Source organism: Podarcis bocagei (assembly GCF_964188305.1).
Source record: "Podarcis bocagei genome assembly, chromosome: 3".
NCBI classification, from domain to species: Eukaryota; Metazoa; Chordata; class Lepidosauria; order Squamata; family Lacertidae; genus Podarcis; species Podarcis bocagei.
Window position 1 is genome coordinate 15,222,345 of NC_138127.1, and position 19,553 is coordinate 15,241,897.

The 19,553-nt window shown below is 42.3% G+C and overlaps 1 protein-coding gene across 1 annotated transcript in view; it reads right to left on the reverse strand.

The window, feature by feature from the left end:
- The window catches only part of ROCK2 (Rho associated coiled-coil containing protein kinase 2), an 81,381-nt gene that overhangs the window by 39,256 nt on the left and 22,572 nt on the right, over nucleotides 1-19,553 (reverse strand). The window contains exons 2-5 of the mRNA XM_081189290.1: nucleotides 18,946-19,027; nucleotides 17,439-17,539; nucleotides 10,688-10,825; nucleotides 8,400-8,660 (exon numbers count right to left, since the gene is read on the reverse strand). Coding sequence (XP_081045416.1) covers nucleotides 8,400-8,660; nucleotides 10,688-10,825; nucleotides 17,439-17,539; nucleotides 18,946-19,027 — 582 coding nt within the window. The remainder of the gene's footprint in view (nucleotides 1-8,399; nucleotides 8,661-10,687; nucleotides 10,826-17,438; nucleotides 17,540-18,945; nucleotides 19,028-19,553) is intronic.

Genomic DNA, 19,553 nt, shown 5'->3' on the forward strand with positions numbered 1-19,553 from the left:
GACCACTAGGGTGTTGTTATTTATGGACCTTGAGGCTCTCCGTGGGGCATACCAGGCGAGGCGGTCCCGTAGGTACGAGGGTCCTAGGCCATGAAGGGCTTTAAAGGTCAAAAGCAGCACCTTAAATCTGACCCTGTACTCCACCGGGAGCCAGTGCAGCTTGAAAAGCACTGGATGAATATGCTCCCATGGCAGAGACGCTGTGAGGAGCCTCGCTGCAGCATTCTGTACCCGCTGGAGTTTCTGGGACAGCTTCAAGGGCAGCCCCGCGTAGAGCGAGTTACAGTAGTCAAGCCTGGAGATGACTGTCGCATGGATCACTGTGGCCAGGTCGGGGCGGGAAAGGTAAGGGACCAACTGCTTGATGCGGCGAAGGTGGAAAAATGTCGCCTTGGCTGTTGCTGTGACTTGCGCCTCCATGGAAAGGGAGGCGTCAAGGATTACACCCAAACTCTTAACGGAAGGCAATGGCACTAATTGGGCCCCCGCAAGAGAAGGGAGTTGGTCCCTCATCCCCATGCTATCCCGACCTAGCCATAGGACCTCTGTCTTCGAAGGATTTAGTTTCAATCGGCTCCCACGAAACCATCCAGCCACAGCTTCCAAGCATCTGGTCAGTGTGTAAGGGGCTGAGTTGGTGTGGCCATCCATCAGTAGATAGAGCTGAGTGTCATCAGCATATTGATGACAGCCCAGCCCAAAGCTCCGGATAATCTGGGCAAGAGGGCGCATAAAGATGTTAAAAAGCATTGGGGAGAGAATTGCGCCCTGCGGCACTCCACACACTAAGGAGTGGCGTGATGACATTTCCTTCCCTAGTGCCACCCTCTGTCCCCGACCAGAGATAAAAGAGCACAACCAGTTACGGGCTATGCCCTGTATCCCCACGTCTGCAAGGCGATGGTCCAGAAGATCATGATCGACCATGTCAAAGGCTGCTGACAAATCTAAAAGGATCAGCAGTCCTGACCCGCCTCGATCCAGTTGTCTACGGATATCATCTGTTAGGGCAACCAGAGCCGTCTCCGTCCCAAAACCAGGACGGAAACCGGACTGAAATGGATCTAATGCTGATGTTTCCTCCAGAAACCTACCAAGCTGTTCAGCAACCGCTCTCTCAATTACCTTACCCAGGTATGGAAGATTTGAAACTGGGCGGTAATTGGATAGGTCTAAGGGATCTAATGAAGTTTTCTTTAAGAGTGGACGCACCACTGTTTCCTTCAGTTCCCCTGGGAATGTCCCCGTGTCAAGGGACAAATTGATAATTTCAACCAGGGGGGTCCGCGCAACATCTGGACACTCCCTAATCAGCCAAGACGGGCACGGATCAAGGAGGCAGGTGGTGGGCCTACCAACTTGGAGGAATCTATCCACATCAGTAGGGAGTATCCGATCGAAATGGTCCAACACTGGACCTGAAGTCAGTCGAGGGGCCTCCAGTTCAGTCACTGTATCTAAATTGGCAGGGAGGTCACGGCGGAGCAACAGGACTTTCTCCGCAAAAAAGCTCGCGAATGCCTCACAGCTGTGGGTCGAATTTGTGCTTAAATTTGGTTGTCCTCCTAAGGACGTTATTGACCTAATTATTCTAAAAAGTTGTGCCGGGCGAGAGCTAGCGGATGCAATGGAAGCTGCAAAGTAAGATTTCTTAGCAGCTTTCATAGCCATCTCATAGGCTTTCATAAGCGTCCTATAAGATGTTCTTGAGGCTCCGTCACGAGTCCATCGCCATACTCGCTCTAGCCGTCTGAGATCCCGCTTCATTTTCCGGAGCTCCTCAGTAAACCAAGGGGCCCGGTTTCGACGGGGTCGCAGAGGGCGCTTAGGCGCGATCTCATCAATGGCTGCCAAGAGCCGGTTATTCCAGTCCTCAACAAGGTCATCTAATGAGTCGCCAGGAGGAGCAGGGTTCCGCAAGGCTTGTCGGAATCTAGCAGGATCCATCAGTTTTCGCGGACGAGCCCAAATAGGTTCGCCACCCGAGCCGGGGAGGAGCGGGAAGTCAATCTTGGCTTTTAAAGCATAGTGATCAGACCATGGCACTTTCACAGCGGGGAGCATGATCACATCTATGCCAGCCCCAAAGATCAGATCCAACGTGTGGCCTGCTTGATGAGTGGGGCCCAAAACAAACTGGGAGAGCCCTAGTGTTGCCATGGAAGTCACTAGGTCTAGAGCCTGTGAGGAGGGAGTGGCATCGGCATGGACGTTGAAGTCTCCCAAAACCAGTAGGTTTGGGAACTCCAAGGCCCAGCCCGCCACCACCTCCAGCAGATCTGACAGGGTGGCTGCAGATGTGCTGGGTGGTCGGTACACCAGCCAGACAGCCAAGCTCTCCTTGGTGCCCCACACGAGACCAACACATTCAATGCCGGAGATCGTCGGTGATGGCAGAGCTCTGAAAGAGCAATCCTCCCGGAATAACAATGCTACTCCTCCCCCCCGACCTACAGTCCGCGATTGATGGAGGACAGAGAAACCTGGGGGTGTTATCTCATGTAGGGAGACTACTTCGCCTTCCCGTACCCAGGTCTCCGTCACGCAAGCCAGGTCAATCCCCTGCGAGACAAAAAAGTCACGCATGGTGGCAGTTTTGTTGCCTATGGACCTGGCATTGCACAGCACCAATGACGGAGGTGTGTAATCCTTGTTCTCCCTACCCTCATCCCTTGGGATGGGGCGTAGATTGGAAGGGGTTCGAGGATCACTGCATCTCGAAACCCTTCGCCGATAGAGATATCTAGCCCTACCGCCATTCCTCCCTAGCCCTTCAATTGTGGAAATCCTAGATCCCATACTAGCCTCCCCAATAGATGGGTAACATCCCCTCAATAACAAGTCATCCTTGGGCCAGGACTCCTGGGTCAAAATGGTATGGGAAAGAGGTGGAGGTCTGATAGGGTAAGTATCCCTAGAAGATAAAACCCAACCAACCGCACCCCAAGCGGGGGGGACAGTCCCATGGTGTTTCATTAACTGTCAATCCCCCTCTCCCTCCTGGGTTAATTGGAGGATTGTTGGTTCTATCTGTGGCTGTGGAAGTATTAATGAGGTATGTGTTATAAAATGTGGATCACTGGCCAACAAAGAGCCAGATTCGAATTCGGAAGATCTGTCCATCCTGTCTCGCCAGGAGTACAGTAGAGAAGGCTGATCATTCTGATAAGTTTTTGGAACATTAGGCAAAGGTCCAGATGTAGAGTTGGTGCTGGATATCTCCAGATTGTCAGCAACATAGAATTCTTTAGGTGTTGTTGCCATAGAAATGTCGGAGGTGCCAAATTCCTCATCTAATTTGGTGTCGTTTGAAAAGGGAACAGGGAGTTGCACTGATGTCTTTCTATGGGATAAAGAGCTATTGGACGTCTTTAAATATTGTGCTCTAGGCTCTACTGTCCTTATATTTTGGGTAGAAATCTCAGTCTTTATACTCATTAGCCTCTTCTTCAGGTCTTGTAATTCTAGGCTTACAGAGTTCTTTTCTTCCTTCGGGCAATTAGTATTTCTAGTGTTGAGCTTGGTTTCCTTTATCCGCATTAGCTTTGACTCTATGCAAGGGACCAATTGCCTCCTTGTTTCGTCTTTAAATACCCTCACTGGGCGGAGAGAGTGGGACCACCATAGAGTATCCTTTATCTCCATGAGTCGTGATGGGAGGGTTGATGACCTAAAGGTCATAAATAGGCGCATGGTGTTTCTCAAGGTAGGCAGGAAGTGGAAATTTTCTAGATCTACATTTCGGTAATGGTAATTCAGGAGCTGAGACAAGGACATAGTAATTTGTCTGCGGTTCATCCACCTATGAGTGTATCGGTGAATCTCAAGCATTATCTGGTTCGTTTGCAAGACTTGACACGACCTCACTTCATCCATAGTTTGAGTTGGTGAGTTGTTAACAGAGTCATTTCTTATCATCCCTTGGGCATTTAAAGGGGAGGAACTAGTATCCAATTGTTTCTCAATGTTAACTATTCTGGTGAGGATTTCATCCAGTCTTTGGAGAACCAGAACCACAGTATCTGCAGACAACATGCAAATCTCTTGGTAGGGGTGCGTATCCCGAATTGGTTGAAAGCAGGCTCCTCTGCCTTCTAGAGGCATGGGTGGGTCAGCGTTAGGAGTGGGAGGAATCCCTCCTGCTCCTGCTCTTGCCCTCTTGGACGGATTAGCTTTCTCTGGGAGGAGGAGGGTCGGGTCATTGAGATCCTCCTTAAGGGGGGGTGAAGTTCCCCCAACGTTGTTACTCACTGTTTGTTCTATTTGCTCCAATTTCTCGGTTTCCTCAACCCGCTCTGTTTCTGAGCCAGGGCAGATGGCGTTGGCTCTCTGCCGATTCTTTGTTTTAGAGGAATTGTGAGTCTCAATAATGGTCTTCTGGCTCTTTGCACCTCGTTTTCTCCTTCCGGCAGGCATTCTCAATAAGGAAGTGACAGTTGGAGGAGTGTCACTCCAATGAGGAGTGACAGTTGGAGAACTAGGCCTCAAACCTTCCGGCCTAAAAGAGCAGGTTTTAGCAGGGAAAGCCACACCTCTCCTTGAACACACTCAGAGGTGGATATTTAAAGCACAGCCTGGAAAGAACTGGGCAAAATTTAAGTGTGGATAAGCCCTTAGATTTTAAAAGAAGGAGATGTCCCTGCCTCTCTCATGGCGTTCAACCCTTCTGGGCTTATTACACTGAAACAATGGAATAAAGGAACCATCATGTAGTTATGGTTCTCAGAAAAGCCCAGAATATGCCACATGACACACTTATATTGCTAGTGCTGAGCAGGGGTGGCTCAGGAAACTGATTCAATAGGAGGCTGCCTGAAAAGCATATATAAACCACTCTGAGCAATCCTACAGAAGAACAGGGCATAGGTCTAATTAAGCAGATGCTGGATGCCCATCTGTTTTGGGTGCTTTTGATGAGTTTCCAGCATAGCAAAGGGTTGGACTAGATGACCCTTGGGGTCCCTTCCAACGCTACAGTTCTGTGATTCTATAACTTTCCACATAGCAAGAACAGTAGTAAAACTCAAAAATTACAGGGGTGGGTGCAAGACCCACACAGCATCACAAATACTGGTACTGGCATAATCCACAAATCCAAGTAGACAGTGATTGTTTGCTTTTCCATCTGCACCAGTACCTCATCCCACAATAAGCCAAAATGTCAACTGTACAGTGGTACCCCGCAAGACGAACGCCTCGCGAGACGAAAAACTTGCAAAACGAAAGGTTTTTTCGTTTTCGAGTTGCCTCACAAGACGAATTTCCCTATGGGCTTGCTTCGCAAAACGAAGCTTGCCCCGGGGACAGCGGGTCTTCTCTTTTGAAGCAAGGGGCGGCGGGGAGAAGCGATCTTCTCCCCGCAGCCCCAGGTCCGGGGACAGCGGGAAGCGCTTCCCGCTGCCCCCGGACCTCTTTTGAAGCAAGGGGCTGTGGGGAGATCGTTTCTCCCCACCTGCCCCCACCGCCCGGCTTCGGAACGCTGCTCCGAAGTGGGGCGGGAACACCTTCTGAAGGCGGGCGGGGGGGCGAAAGTCTTTGTCCCCCCTGCCTGCCTTCCCAGGGGCTTTTAAATCGCCCCGGACAGCGGAGAAGTCCTCCGCTGTCCCGGGGCGATTTTAAAATGCCGCCCGCCAGCATTTTAAGATCGCCCGGACAGCGGAGAAGTCCTCCGCTGTCCCGGGGTTTTTTAAAATGCTGGGGGTGGGAAGAAAAGCCCTTGTCCCCCCCCCCCACCAGCCTTCAGAAGAGGTCCGGGGACAGACTGTCCCCGGACCTGGTCTGAAGGCGGTTTCCCTAGGAACGCATTAATTGATTTTCAATGCATTCCTATGGGAAACCGTGCATCGCAAGACGAAAAACTCGCAAGACGAAGAGACTTGCGGAACGAATTAATTTCGTCTTGCGAGGCACCACTGTATTTTAGATAGACATCAGGAATTTTCACAGAACTTTGTTGACTGCGTGTGGACTGCTAAAGTGCATTAGTAAATAAAAAATATCTTGTTTGTTTGCATGTTAAGAAATCTGTTATGTCTATTAGCTTTATCCATACTTAAAAAATATTTATTTGGTGCATTCATCATAAAAGCATTGCCCTAGTCCACATCCACATTTTTAGAACTGGCTCAAATTTTGCAAATGCAGTTTTGTCAGATTTTTCTCCCCTACTAGCCTTTTGTTGATGCATGCTAATGTCTGATTAAGGACACAGCAGAATAGCATGAAATAAGTAGAATATATTTTGAAATTTATTCCAAATTGGAATCAATGAGAATACACTGGAATAAAAGTGTAAGTGCTTACAAATTAAATGGTGAAAATGTTTTATTTCAAATAAGTATGCTCGATTTATTTGATCTTAAATTTTAAAGTAAGTCATCTGAAGACCACTAGAGGATGCTATGGGTTTGATTATTAAGCAGTAAATACATGCAAGTTATTGTGCTCATTAGGAAGCAAACATTAACACAAGAGATAGACAATCTCGGTTGCTCAGTTTTGTACATGTTTGATATTGAGTTCACACCCACCCTAATAGGCACACTTATTTAGAAGTTAGGTTCCACTATTAAAAAGCTCATTTCCAAATCAAGCACTTAAAATTCAATTGTAACCTGACTCCATACAGCAAGAATAATAAAATATTTTCCATTTCACTAGATAAACAGATCACTCTGCTGAAATGTTTTCCTTTTCTTTTACCAGCAACAGTTTTAATCCATTCATGGTCACCATTAAAGCACTAATAGTTAATGAATGAAAATTTATTTCAAAGTAGTTAGCAGGCCTTTAATTGTAAGCATTACTGAACCTGTAACCCATGAAGTAGAGCAAACAGTAGAGAGGCACAAGATCACTACTTTCTACTCCATTCTATGTGGTGCTGTAGAACTTGAAAGAGTGCTTTTTCCTGCACTGACCTGTTCATCTACTTAGATCAGAAAATTAGTCCCTCCTAATGGTTCCAGCACTGGTTGATACACAAGGAGTGCCTTGGGAAGAACCTACTGAATGGTGGCTCCACATATTTGCAACTCTCCTCCCACTGAGGTGCATCCTGTCATTTCATTCCATTCTTTTAGATGACAGCTAAAGAACCAGCTCTTCTGCCAACTTTTGGGATGTAGATGGGGTGGGTTTTGATTAATCTCCCCTGCTTTACTATGGTCTTAGGATGTTGCTGCTGTTGTAATTTTAATTTGGTATAATTTTTATTATAAGTTTGTTTTCTTTATTTATGTGCTGTGATGTAGCCAAATAAATATGCAGCCTCTCCATGTGGCTACCCCTAACTATGTTCTATTAAGGAGATGTCTTGTTCATACATTTAAAAACCACCAATTCACAAAGATTAGCAAAGCAGCCAGGGAAAGAGAAAAAGAAAAGCTGAAGCAGCAATTGTTTGCAAAGAGGGCAGGCAAGCAAAACAAGAGATTGCTGCTTCTAAAACGGGGTGGGTGGGAAAAAGGAGTGCCTATTATGAAAAAGCATCCTATTCTCCTTTCTATACAACTCACCCGTAGAAGGAAGAATTCCCTGTGTGTAGTATGTATCATAACTGTGATGGTAAAGAGCTGCACATTGTGAGAGTTTCTAATGCACAGTTATTCAGAAATTTACATACCACTTAACACTATTGTTTCTAAAAAGTGCTTAATGAGATTACAAAAGAGATACCTGAGATAAAATCTGTTAAAATTAACAGTGTATGTGAATACAATTGGTTGTTCAAATAATCAACTGAAACATTTTAATTTGTAGACAGTGCTAAACAGAAGTTGATCCAATAATGAATATGTGCCATGATTGAAAGGACAGCACAGTGGAGCTTGGGAGGCTTCTTCCACACCTCACAACAGTCTCTCTTCCCACCTGACAAGCCACTTCTGAAAAGCCATGACCTATGTAAGACAACCTGTTGGAAAGATAGGTGCCACATCCACATAATCCCTTACATTTCCCTAAGCCAGTCTCTGGGCCTGTCATCAGACAGCCTTCTATTTTGTAATTAAGGTTCCCTAAGGTATTATGAAAACTATCAGCAAATGGTAAAGCAAGAGGTCTTTCCTCACAAAGAGTCATTTATAATTTTCTTGCCTTTCTTAAAAAGAGATGGAGGTTTAGACCTGGAGTTCAAACCTGAAAAATAAAACCATATTCTGAACGTGCACACCAACATGCCTTCTTTCTCAATCTTCAAGGTAGATACTACTGAGAGATAGTAGCTTGGCTGAGGTTACCTTGTGAGTTGACAGCAAAGGTTAAGAACTAAACAGGAGACTCGGCACAAATTATCTTAGCCACAGCACCATGCTGTGTCTGTGTCTATGGCACAGTTAAAATTACCTCGATATAGTGCATATTATTTTAGAAGCACACATAATGAACCACATACTTACTTGATCCATTTTCATACAAGTACCAAAATCTGCAAGCTTCAGGTGTCCATATTTATCCAAAAGCATGTTGTCAGGTTTCACGTCTCTATGTATCAAGCCCATGGAATGAATTGCATCAAGAGCAAGGACGACTTCAGCAGTGTAAAATTTGGCCCACTTCTCAGGCACATCGTAATTGCTCATGAGGTTGACAAGATCTCCACCTGGCATGTATTCCATGACCATGTAAAGGTATCGGTCATCTTGAAAGGCACTAAAAAGCTGCACCCAGAAAGATGGACAGATATAAAGACTTCACAAAACCGGGCAACTTGCCACAATCTGTTGAATTCCAGTGAATTTATGGCAACTAGAGCAGCTTTTCCCCCTGCCTTTTAAGAATAGTTTTGGTATGATACAATAATTGTAGCAGATCTTTAAGGAGTTCCAGAATAATTCAGTTTACCCATCATGTCACTGATGAAACACATCTCTTATGGCTCACCAAACATTTCAAGAGAAAGTCGAGTACAGTACTGTTGAGAAACAAGTAAGTCTCCTTCCTCTGACAAGGCAGCATCAGAACTGACATCTATTCACAGGCACATTAGGAAAGGGCCAGCACCATACTTGCAAGTCTTTGGTTCACATACAAGGTTTTCTTTTCCACAAGCCCAATTCCCATCCTCCTCCTCCTTCACTTCCTTTTCCCACTGCCTCCACTACGTTGGTAGATACAACAGCAAATCCATACAGCAGGAGGGAGAATGCAAGCAATAGTATTCCCTCCAGTTTACCTTCTGACTGCCTCCAATAGTGTAATAATACAAAATGTATGATTGGACAAATATGTTTCTTTAACTCCAAAAACAATCAGAGGTAATTTAGGGAGTTGCGGCCTTTGGGTACACTACCTGCTGATAAAACCCTACAGTAAAAGATGTGCAAAGTACACCCACTATTGGAGAGTGTAGGAAGCTTTGCAAGCTCTCCACGCAACTTATATGGCAAGTGGTGATTAAAATCACAAAGACACTTCAATCCTTATAGTAAGCAAAACTGTAACATCACTGAGACTTGATTGTAGTTTACATGCTTTGTTTTGACAATAAACAAGAGAAGCTTCATATGATAGTCTGCCGGTTGTACTATGACTCATAACAAAGGCTTATTTTTTAAAATTACACTTCCTAATAATATACAGTGGTACCTTGGAAGTCAAATGGAATCCGTTCTGGAAGTCCGTTCGACTTCCAAAACGTTCGGAAACCAAGGCGCAGCTTCCAAAGCTCCTGCAGCCAATCGGAAGCAGCGGAAGCAGCAGCGGCCGTTCAGGTTCCAAAGAACATTCACAAACTGGAACACTCATTTCCGGATTTGCGGCATTCGGGAGCCAAGGCACGACTGTGTACCATTTAGTTAGCCTCAAGTGAAGAGAAAGCAGAACACGTTTCCATGGCAGTAGCAAGATCACTGAGGCTCAGGCACCTGGGCAGAGCCTCCTTTTGCCCAGCAAAAAGTTGCTCATGCCAGTAATTGAATTATATTCCTGAAACCACAACTTTTCTGTGTAGTAGCCTGTTGATACCAATGGGTGCTTTACTTCCCCAGAGAAAACTGTTAAATGGTGCTCTTCCTGCACACCCACTGAAGGTCAATGGTAACAAAAATTGCCCCTTCCAGATTAAATTTATACCTTCTAACAACTTCACATCTTAACTACAAGCCAATTTAATATATTCCTGTCAGCTTCTACACAACGAAAACACATATAAGCAATTTTACACTGTGCTGCACATATGACAGAATTAAACTTTCTGATGGGAGGGTGAACCATTTTCAACGCAACATAATTTGTTTGAACATCACATTGAACACTGATAGTAGCAGGTATGTTTAAAATCAAAATCAAGTACAGGTTGCGAATGTGATCCGTGCGGGATGCACATTCGCAACCTGCAGCGTCTGTGCACCTGTGGGTCGCAATTTGGTGCCTCTGCACATGCGCAAGCGCCAAAACCCGGAAGTAACCCGTTCTGGTACTTCTGGGTTCAGCACGGCACGCAACCTGAAAACGGGTAACTTGAAGCGTCTGTAACCCGAGGTACCACTGTAATTAAATCTGAAAGAGCCTCGCATTAGCAGTTAATCTTTAAGATGGAGAAAAGATTAAAGTTCTTAAGATTCTAAACTACAAATCCAAAATGTGAAATCAACATAAAGGACACAACACTACCAATTTAAAACCTCAATGCTTATTTAAACGTCACCTCAAACTACCACAGAATTTTAATCACAAAAAACCTTACCTGAACTACCCATGGACTGTTGGCAAAGGCCATTATATCTCTCTCCTCCCAGAAAAAGGCTGAATCTGATCTTTTGAGCATTTCAAATTTACTAAGAAGTTTCATTGCATAAGCCTTCTGAGTTACTTTATGGCGAACCTGTTGATCAAAGAAAAAGAAGTTACTTATTTTATCAAGACCTTACAGGATTTAAATGAAATCCTTTGTATTTTTGTCTGTGTGACTTGGTATCCATGATATAGAAATCTGAATCCACTTCGATCAATAATAAAAATCAGAGTATAGCTATTTCTACTTCTTTGACCATTTATTTCATATATGAGTTGCACTAAGCAGCATACAAAAATTTAAAAACAACTATCAGCAATATATTCTGGCTGCATTTGCACCCTGGTTACCATAATGTGCTCAAGCAGGAAAGAGCCACAGTGAGCCACACAGGATGAAGGGAGTCAGAAGCTTTCTGCAAAGATCAAATCCATTATATTTATTTTAAAATGCTAAAACTCATCTCTTTGCACTGTAACCATGGCAGCTCATATTATATAGGACTGCAATTTTCTGATTTACCATGGCTGCTTTTTAAAAATAGAGGTCTCTGCCTTACAATCCTTTGCTAAGGCACTGGTTTTAAGTTGTAAGTTGCATTAAGACATTGGGATGAATGCTATCTGCCCTGGTGACTGGAGACAGGGGTCATTCCCAGCCTTACTCGGAGATGCGGGGGATTTTCTGCACGGAAAGCAGATGCTCTGTCACTGAGCTATGGTCCTTCCCCTTGCCCTGGTGACTTGCCACCTCCTTTTGACAAAGGCAAGTAGTAAGAGGAAGTTTTGAAAAAGACCTCAAACTCACTGCCCAAAAATTAATGGCTCTCTCTCTCTCCAACCTTTTCTGCTAGTGAAAAATGATGTAAGGGTTATTAGTTTATCAATTAGTTCTTCATACTCCTCTTTGCTTGGCTTGCTGTAGGCTTTATGTTTGTTAAAGACTTTTTATTCGTTTATTAATTTCAGCAAAAATGTTCCTTTTAAAGGGATTTTTTTTTCTTGCCTTTTACAGCCTCCTTGTTTTTAAGACCCTTTGAACTTTTCCACACCTTTTCTCATGCATGATATAAATGAAATACATTACAAAGAAAGTTCGCAGTGACATTTGCTGAGAATTGTATGGGATTGCAATCTAATCATGTAGAATCAACATAGATACTAGGTGAAGCTCTCTTTTGCACTGTTGAAGTCTGAATTAAACCTTTCTGGAAAACCATAACTGGTCCCTTGAGATGAGCTGATTAAATAAAAACCCTGAAGTAGTTTCCATTCACATGCATCATCCAATATTCAGTCGCTTGATTAAGTAGCTGATTGATTCATCAATAACATTCTACGCAAAAAGGAAATGACATTAATTCATTTCATGAAAGCAGCCTAGTTGACTGTGATAGCATTTTTAAGGTATTACAAGGCAAGCGGCCAAGAGTGTGAAAAATGTTTGTTAAGTGCTTTGAACAACTGAAATGCCGCTATCTGCTGATGATAATTATGATTTATTAAACTCTCCTAAGAAGCAAACTTATACTGGAAGTCCCATTGAAAACAAACAGGATTATGCTGTTAATATCCACAAGTGCTTTATGCACTATTAATGGAATTTTCAATTCATGCAACATGTTAAAACAACACTTCATTTTTAAGTGAAAGGGCAAATTTTTTACAAAACACATTTGAGATGTTATCTGGTTCTAGAGTGCCTATTCTGCTGTACCATTAAGTATTGTACTTAAACAAGTTAGAAGCTCTTGCTCAAATGGGATAGAAGAACTCTTTAAAGTTCTTCCACCAGCTTTTTTAAAAGCTTGTTCTCCCCTTCCAACAACCCATCCTGTTCCATGCCAGATCACTCCTATAAAATTAATTACAAAGTCACCTCAAATGGAAATGGTTAATTGCTTACTGATTCCTACCCCACACATACAAACAAGTAATACAGAACTTCAAAGTTGCACAATGCTATGAAGATGCTATAAGAGCCACAAATCCCTACAGATCATCTCCACATCTCCACTATCACTCCTGGAATATTCACAGTGACAACTATATTAATATCGTTGCAAAGTGTCAAGAAATTAGGTTAATTGCTTAACTGGTTGGCATTAGGCAAGCCACTGTCTTTCAGCTAAATCTACCTAAGTGGGTGATTGTGCTAAAAATGCCACTTTGACCTGTTTGGAAGAAGGCAGGATATGAAAATAACTATTCTCATAGGGGATAATCAATTTTCAATGTTTTTCATTTATTTCCCACCCCTTTCCGATTGCAATTAAACCAAATTGGTGTTTGATGACACTAGTACAAGAGTGGGGAAGCTTGTTGTTCCAGTGGACGAAATAGTTATCTGTCCCCACCCTATTGGCCAACTCTTGACAGATGAGGACAACCCACCTGTCAATTACCTGATCTCATTATTATGTCACATGAGGAACGGTTGGTTGTTCCACCTAACTGTCAAAGTCCCAAGCACCTGACAGCCAACTAGTTACCAGGCACTTGGGAATTGTAGCACTGAGCAAGGGGCTTTGCTTGCCCTATTACTAGTGACTAGTAAATTCTAATTATTGTAGAGAATTGTTATTGTGAACACATTCAGAATAAATATTCTAGATGGGTGGCAACTAAGAATTGTTCCTCAGTCGCAGCTTAAGTAGCCTTGTATATTGGAAAAGACAAACTGTTAAATATCTTACAAAAGACATACAGGAAGAAATCAAGGATCTAGACAATTTGTGGGCAAGAATAAAGGAAGAATTTAAACAAAATACAATATGCATGGAATATAAGCTAGGAGAGGTACAAGAGAGAATTGATAAAAGGATAGAGGGGGCAGTTGGGGAACTCTCGGCCAAAATCCAGGACCTCTCTGTTAAGTCCAGTTTGATTGAAGAATCTAACAAGAAATTACAGAAAGAGATAAGGGAGCAGAAAAGGGAGACAATGAAGGTGAAAGAAGAGTTAAGAGAGCTAAGCAGCTCACAAGACAGGATATGGGACAATCTAGCCATGGCAGATATGCGACAAAAGCAGCTACACTTGAAATTCAGGGGAGTAGCTGAGGAAAGAAATGAAGATATAAGAGGAAAAATGATTAGAGAACTGTCTAAATGGCTAGACATAAGGGAGGAAGAGTTAGCTCTCTCTATAGAGAATGTTTTCAGGATGTCAAGACCTAAACATTTTAGAACTAACAAATTCTTGGGAGACTGTTTAGTGATCTTCAACTCAGTGGAAATGAAAAACCTAATCTTAAGGAAGAGCTACCACAATAGATTAAGAATCGATGGAAGACCCATTATTATATATAAAGAAATACCGGTCAGGTTATTACGTAAAAGAGAGGGATATAAACAGGTGGTAGCTGTTCTGAAGAGAAAGGGGATACAATTTAGATGGGAGTTCCCGGAAGGGATTACCTTTCACTATAAGGACAAGAAATTTAGATTGATGGACACGCAGGAGGCTGAGAAGTTTTTGAGAAGGTACGAGAAAGACCTGGGAAGGCCAGAGAATAGACCTGGGAGCAGGGAGAAGGTTGGGGAGGGGGCGGGAGAGGGAGGGGGGCGGGAGGAGGACGAGGGGATGGAAGGAACAGATGAGGAAGATGATGAAGCCGTGGTGGGAGCGGAGGCGGCAGAGGAGGGGGAGCTCTTAGGTAATAGAGGCAGTAGAGTCTAGTTCGAGACCTCGGCCAGAGAAACCGTAATAGATAAAGAGAAACAATAACACACACACTAAACTTCTTATCCTGGAATGTGAATGGGTTGAATGAGAAAGTTAAAAGGAATAAAATTGAGAGAGTGTTGAAAAACAAAAACTATGATGTAATTTGCTTCCAGGAAACCCATATTGCGAAGAAACATAAACATATTTTGATGAATAAAAAATTAGGAGTAGAGTTTATTAATTCAGAGGTAAATAAAAAAAAAGGGGTAGTGATATATGTAAAAGAGAAGTGGGACCCCGTACAAATTTGTAAGGACGAGGAAGGAAGAATTCTAGGGATCCAACTAAATTTTAGAGGGGAAAAAATTAATGTAGTGACGGTCTACGCCCCGAATAAAAACAGAGCAGAATTTTTTGTATATTGGAAAAGACAAACTGTTAAATATCTTACAAAAGACATACACTGAGAAATATACTATAGATAAGAGATTGTTTTAAGTTTATCAACATTAGACATATATGGATTAAAGTATATTGTAACCTACCCAGGAAAGGACCAATACCTTTGCAATTTGTTTGTTTAACCTTCTCCTGAAGGCGTATTTCCTCATTTGTTTACTTGCAGAGAGGCATTGCTCAGCTACAGCATTGTACAACTGTATAAACAAGGTATTATAACCATGTACACTGCACAGAAGAAGGAGAAAAGAGCTGCACTACAGAAGTTGATGTGTGAGTAACTGGGCAAACTTGCTCAATTTACATTTTACATTTACATCACCATGTTTTTGAAGACTTTGGGTTATTTTGGAAAGGTTATCAAGTAAAAAGAAGAACAGAGGCACAGTCTTGCATGGTCAGTGGTCTGCTAGCAGGGCAGTGGAAGTACTTGCAACAAATATATTGGCAGTTCTTAGCGAGGAGGAGGAATATGCAAGAGTAACACACATGTTCACTTCTTTAAACTGTTTCAATTTCAATTAACTTGTTTCTTAGTAAACACTTTTGAGATTATACAAAGGACCTTCACTGCATGGTTTTCAAGAAAATGTTTGACTTTCCCCTGACATGACTAGTCGGATGTTAACTTTGAATATTCAACAGAGAGGCATACCCAGACAACAGTAAAATAAAAATGCTATTTTTTTGAACCAGTTAAAAAGGCTTTTTTTTAGATTTTCCTGCTACACTAATGGAACAATTGGTGAAACAAAATGTGGGGAGAATCACAAAATTGCATGGGTATCAGTGAGCAGCTTTTGCCACGTACAGGACAATCCTGTGCATGCCTACTGAGAAGTAAGACTCACTGAATTAAATGGGACATTCCCATGCTTGTACATCACTGGAGACTGTTCAATAATTGTCCCACACCAGCTAGTGCCCATATGCAGGAGTTCATTTCCTAGCCTCCTTTTGAAAATGCTACTTTGCCTAACATGCTCTTGGCTGCAACAACCCTGTATACAAGGAAAAGGTACTCATGTAGCCAACTTGTGAAGATGCCAGCATACATTTGCTGATTTGGAAGCACTGCTGGATTGAGAGGGTGATCTGGGGAAAGACATCTTGCAGATGTACATTAGTTAGGTCTTAATGTAAGTCAAAATTTTAAGTAGTACTCAAGATTAATGGTGACACACCATGTATACACAGGGTCACTTAATACTGTTTATATTATTAAGGCTACAACTTTCAGATGATTAGTTAGACTGACTGAGACTGTGGGAAGCTCTTAGTTTATTATTATTCTCCATGAAGTTAAAACAAACAAGCTATTACAACTAAGTAAATGCCCAAGAATGGGTGGGGATTTACCCCCTACTATCAAGAGACAATGACATATCATTTAACCAATATCTGGGATTGGATTAGATTGTCTGGTCTTGGGTGTGGGTGGGTGTGTATCCCACTTCATGCTTTTGAAAAGAACATTCTCCACTTCCTTTCTTGATGAACCCTGGGGAATTATATATATGTATATATCCAAATATCATGGTTTCATATCAAAGAAGACCAACATTTAAGAAAAATTCAGTTGTCCAGGCAACCCACCAACCCAAACTGGATAAAATGTAAGAGAATATGAAGGACAGCAACATTTCAATGATGCAATGATAAAGAACCAATCTGTATGAGAGAGATAGAGATTGGAGGACCTGACTCCTTAGGCTAAAGAAAGGGATGCATAACTGCAATGTTTTTATACTGTAAGCCCACAACTTTGTGGTTATGTTCCATGGATCATGCCTAGAACCAAAAACACATACTCACAAAATTCACTAGGTTCAATGGTGGATGGGACTGCCAACATCATTTTCCCTGGAACCCCACTGCCTTTCTAATTTGTATTTATTTATTGCCACACACATAAAGTTGAATGTGCACAGGTTAAATGCATGTAACTTGAAGGGCCATTAAGACTTATGAACAAGCGATAGTTGTTCAAGTTAACAGCATACACCCCTAAATTTTCTATTGGCTACACCTTGGTTGCCCTTGGATAGAAGGGAACTGAGTGAAATAGAAGCGCTTTTACTATCGCTGTCTAGTGAAATTATTAGTGAGTAAATTGTGGAATTTTTTGCTGAATATCTTTTAAATATTAATATTAATTCCTGGTAACATATATGATATTGAAATAAATAATTCAAATAAAATAAAATAAATTATTTTATAAATAAAATAAAATAAATAGTTAATTATTCAACTCCCTCATCATGTCCATACAGTTAGGCAGCGGGGATAGCGCTTTGAGCCACCAATAAACAGGATGCAAAAGCCTTGTCATTTGATCACTGGAAATCCAACCACCATGCAAACAGAAGGGGTGGTGGGGAGAGAATCTCGGGAAGCCAGAATCTGCACAAAGAATCATCTTGTATACTATATGACACCTGTAGTTGAACCAAACATATTCTTAAATGGTGTATTCAATAAATATAAAGGAGATTGAGCCTAACTATACCAGGTATTTCAAACAAGTTAAATTTGTACGCAAATTCAAAGGTCTTATAAGGACTGTAAATTCTTACCAGCTGTACTTCACCAAATGCACCTCTTCCAATCACTTTAACAACATCGTAATCTTCTGCTTTCATTTGAAGACCACGGATATTTTCCACAACTTTCTCATCTAACAATTTTAAAGAAAGCATTACAGTGCACACCAACAGTTTATACAAATACAATCAGTTATGTGTTTTGAAGCTTAACATTTTGACAAAAGGTTCTGTCCATTTTAAGCCTTTTGTACAGAATAATTACAGGATTCTAGTCAGCTTTTACTTAGAGCAGACCCACTGAAATTGATGAACCTAAGTTAATCATAGTTATTAACCTCCAGAACAATTTTCAGAGGGCACTGGGGGCTGCCAGGGACAATGGCAATCAGCCACCCCACATCCACAAACAGACACTGTCCACCAGATAACCAAGTGGATATCATCCTCTCTCTCCTCCCCTCTGTCTACATGAAATAGGAAGTATCTGCATGGGTTGTATCCGGTGCTGCAGTCTCATTTGCACAACATACTTCTGTATGCCCAACAGAGTTCTTCCTTCTCCTCTGCCACCTGCAGCCTCTTGCATGCCCTCAAAATTTGCTCCAGAGGGTTGGAAAGCACTCTAGAGCAGATGGAGGGCACACGGGGGAGGAAAGGGAAGGGAAGTCCAGTTGAGCAAGTGGCAATCCAATTGCTCAGTGTTGGATACAACCTAGATGATATCTAACTAAAATATGAAACTGTTAAGAATGTCATGACACTGCAGGTTGTGTGGCCACAGACTGGTGGTACTAGAAATTTATTGGGTGGCCGACTGGGCAGCAGAGGCCAATAAGGGAGAGAGCAGGAGACCAGGTGACAGAGGTCAGCACTGGAGAGGCTGGCAGAGGCCACAATGACTGGCAAGAGTTTGGCAGAGTGGCCAGTGCAGCCAGCAAGAGAGTGGTGGGGTGGAAGACTTGCAAAGCACAACCGCTCTCTGAACCAGCATCTACCCCCTCTTTAAGCATTGCTGGAGTGATGTTAAGGGGGGGTGGCAGGCACCATTTCAGAGAGCAGTTTGGCTGGAATCTCCCCTGCTGTTGCTGCCACCAGTGCTGCCGTTTTCAGAAGTGGCAATGGTGGCAGAGTTGGGCTGGGTAGAAAAACAGAGAGAAAGTTTTCAACACTTCTGAGCACTTCCTGAATGAGAAACATGAGGTGGGGGCATTTGATGGCACGCTCCCACCCTATCAACTGAAGGGCACACCTTTCTCAAGGCTTTCAAAAACTTCAAAAGTCCTGCTCCTATATGTGCAGGAAGAGGAGAGGGAGAGTACAGTGAATCAAAGACTCAGTGCACCTCATTCATGTTTGTGTGGGTTATACTAAACTATAATTTGGTAAATTGAAGTTGGCAGATTGTATTGTCAAATATGGTTAACAGCACAACTCCTTTTTCAAAATTTTAATATAGCTTGGGCAGACAGGTGAATAAAAAACAGTTTCACCTAACATTAAAAAACAATGACAAGTATTGTATATAAGGGAAACTTACATCTGTTTAAGAAGTTGTCTATGTTCTTGTTCTTCCTCAATGCTGGGTAATCCAAATCAAGAACTAAGGAATTCAAACTATCCTATAAAAAAACACACACATACACATATATAAGGTTAATTGTAATTATATTTTAGAGTAGTTATCCTTTTCCACTCCACAATTACTTGAACAGATATAGCATCATGGAATGTCAAGTACATACTACAAACAGACCTGAATAAATTATACATAATTTTTTTTTATCATCTACATTGCAAATATATCCTCCTTGGGGCAAAGACATCTCACACTTTTCAAAAGCAGACCAGGATAGATATATGTAATAATAACTCCTAAATTTACAAGTCCTTTAAAAACAAAACTGCAAAGCAAGACAGAGAATGGAAAAGTGAACATAAAATTAAATAATCTTTGGATCAATTTGTAATATTCCTAACAGGACTACACCAGATTAAGCATACACTGAAACACCATCTAAGTGGAAGAACCACTCTGGCAAAATTGAAACAGGGATGGTATGTTCTTTTGTTTTTCAGTATTGCTAACTGATGACCTCTGAATTGGGAGAGATGGCTGATCTTTATATTTGAATATAAAGGTAGGTA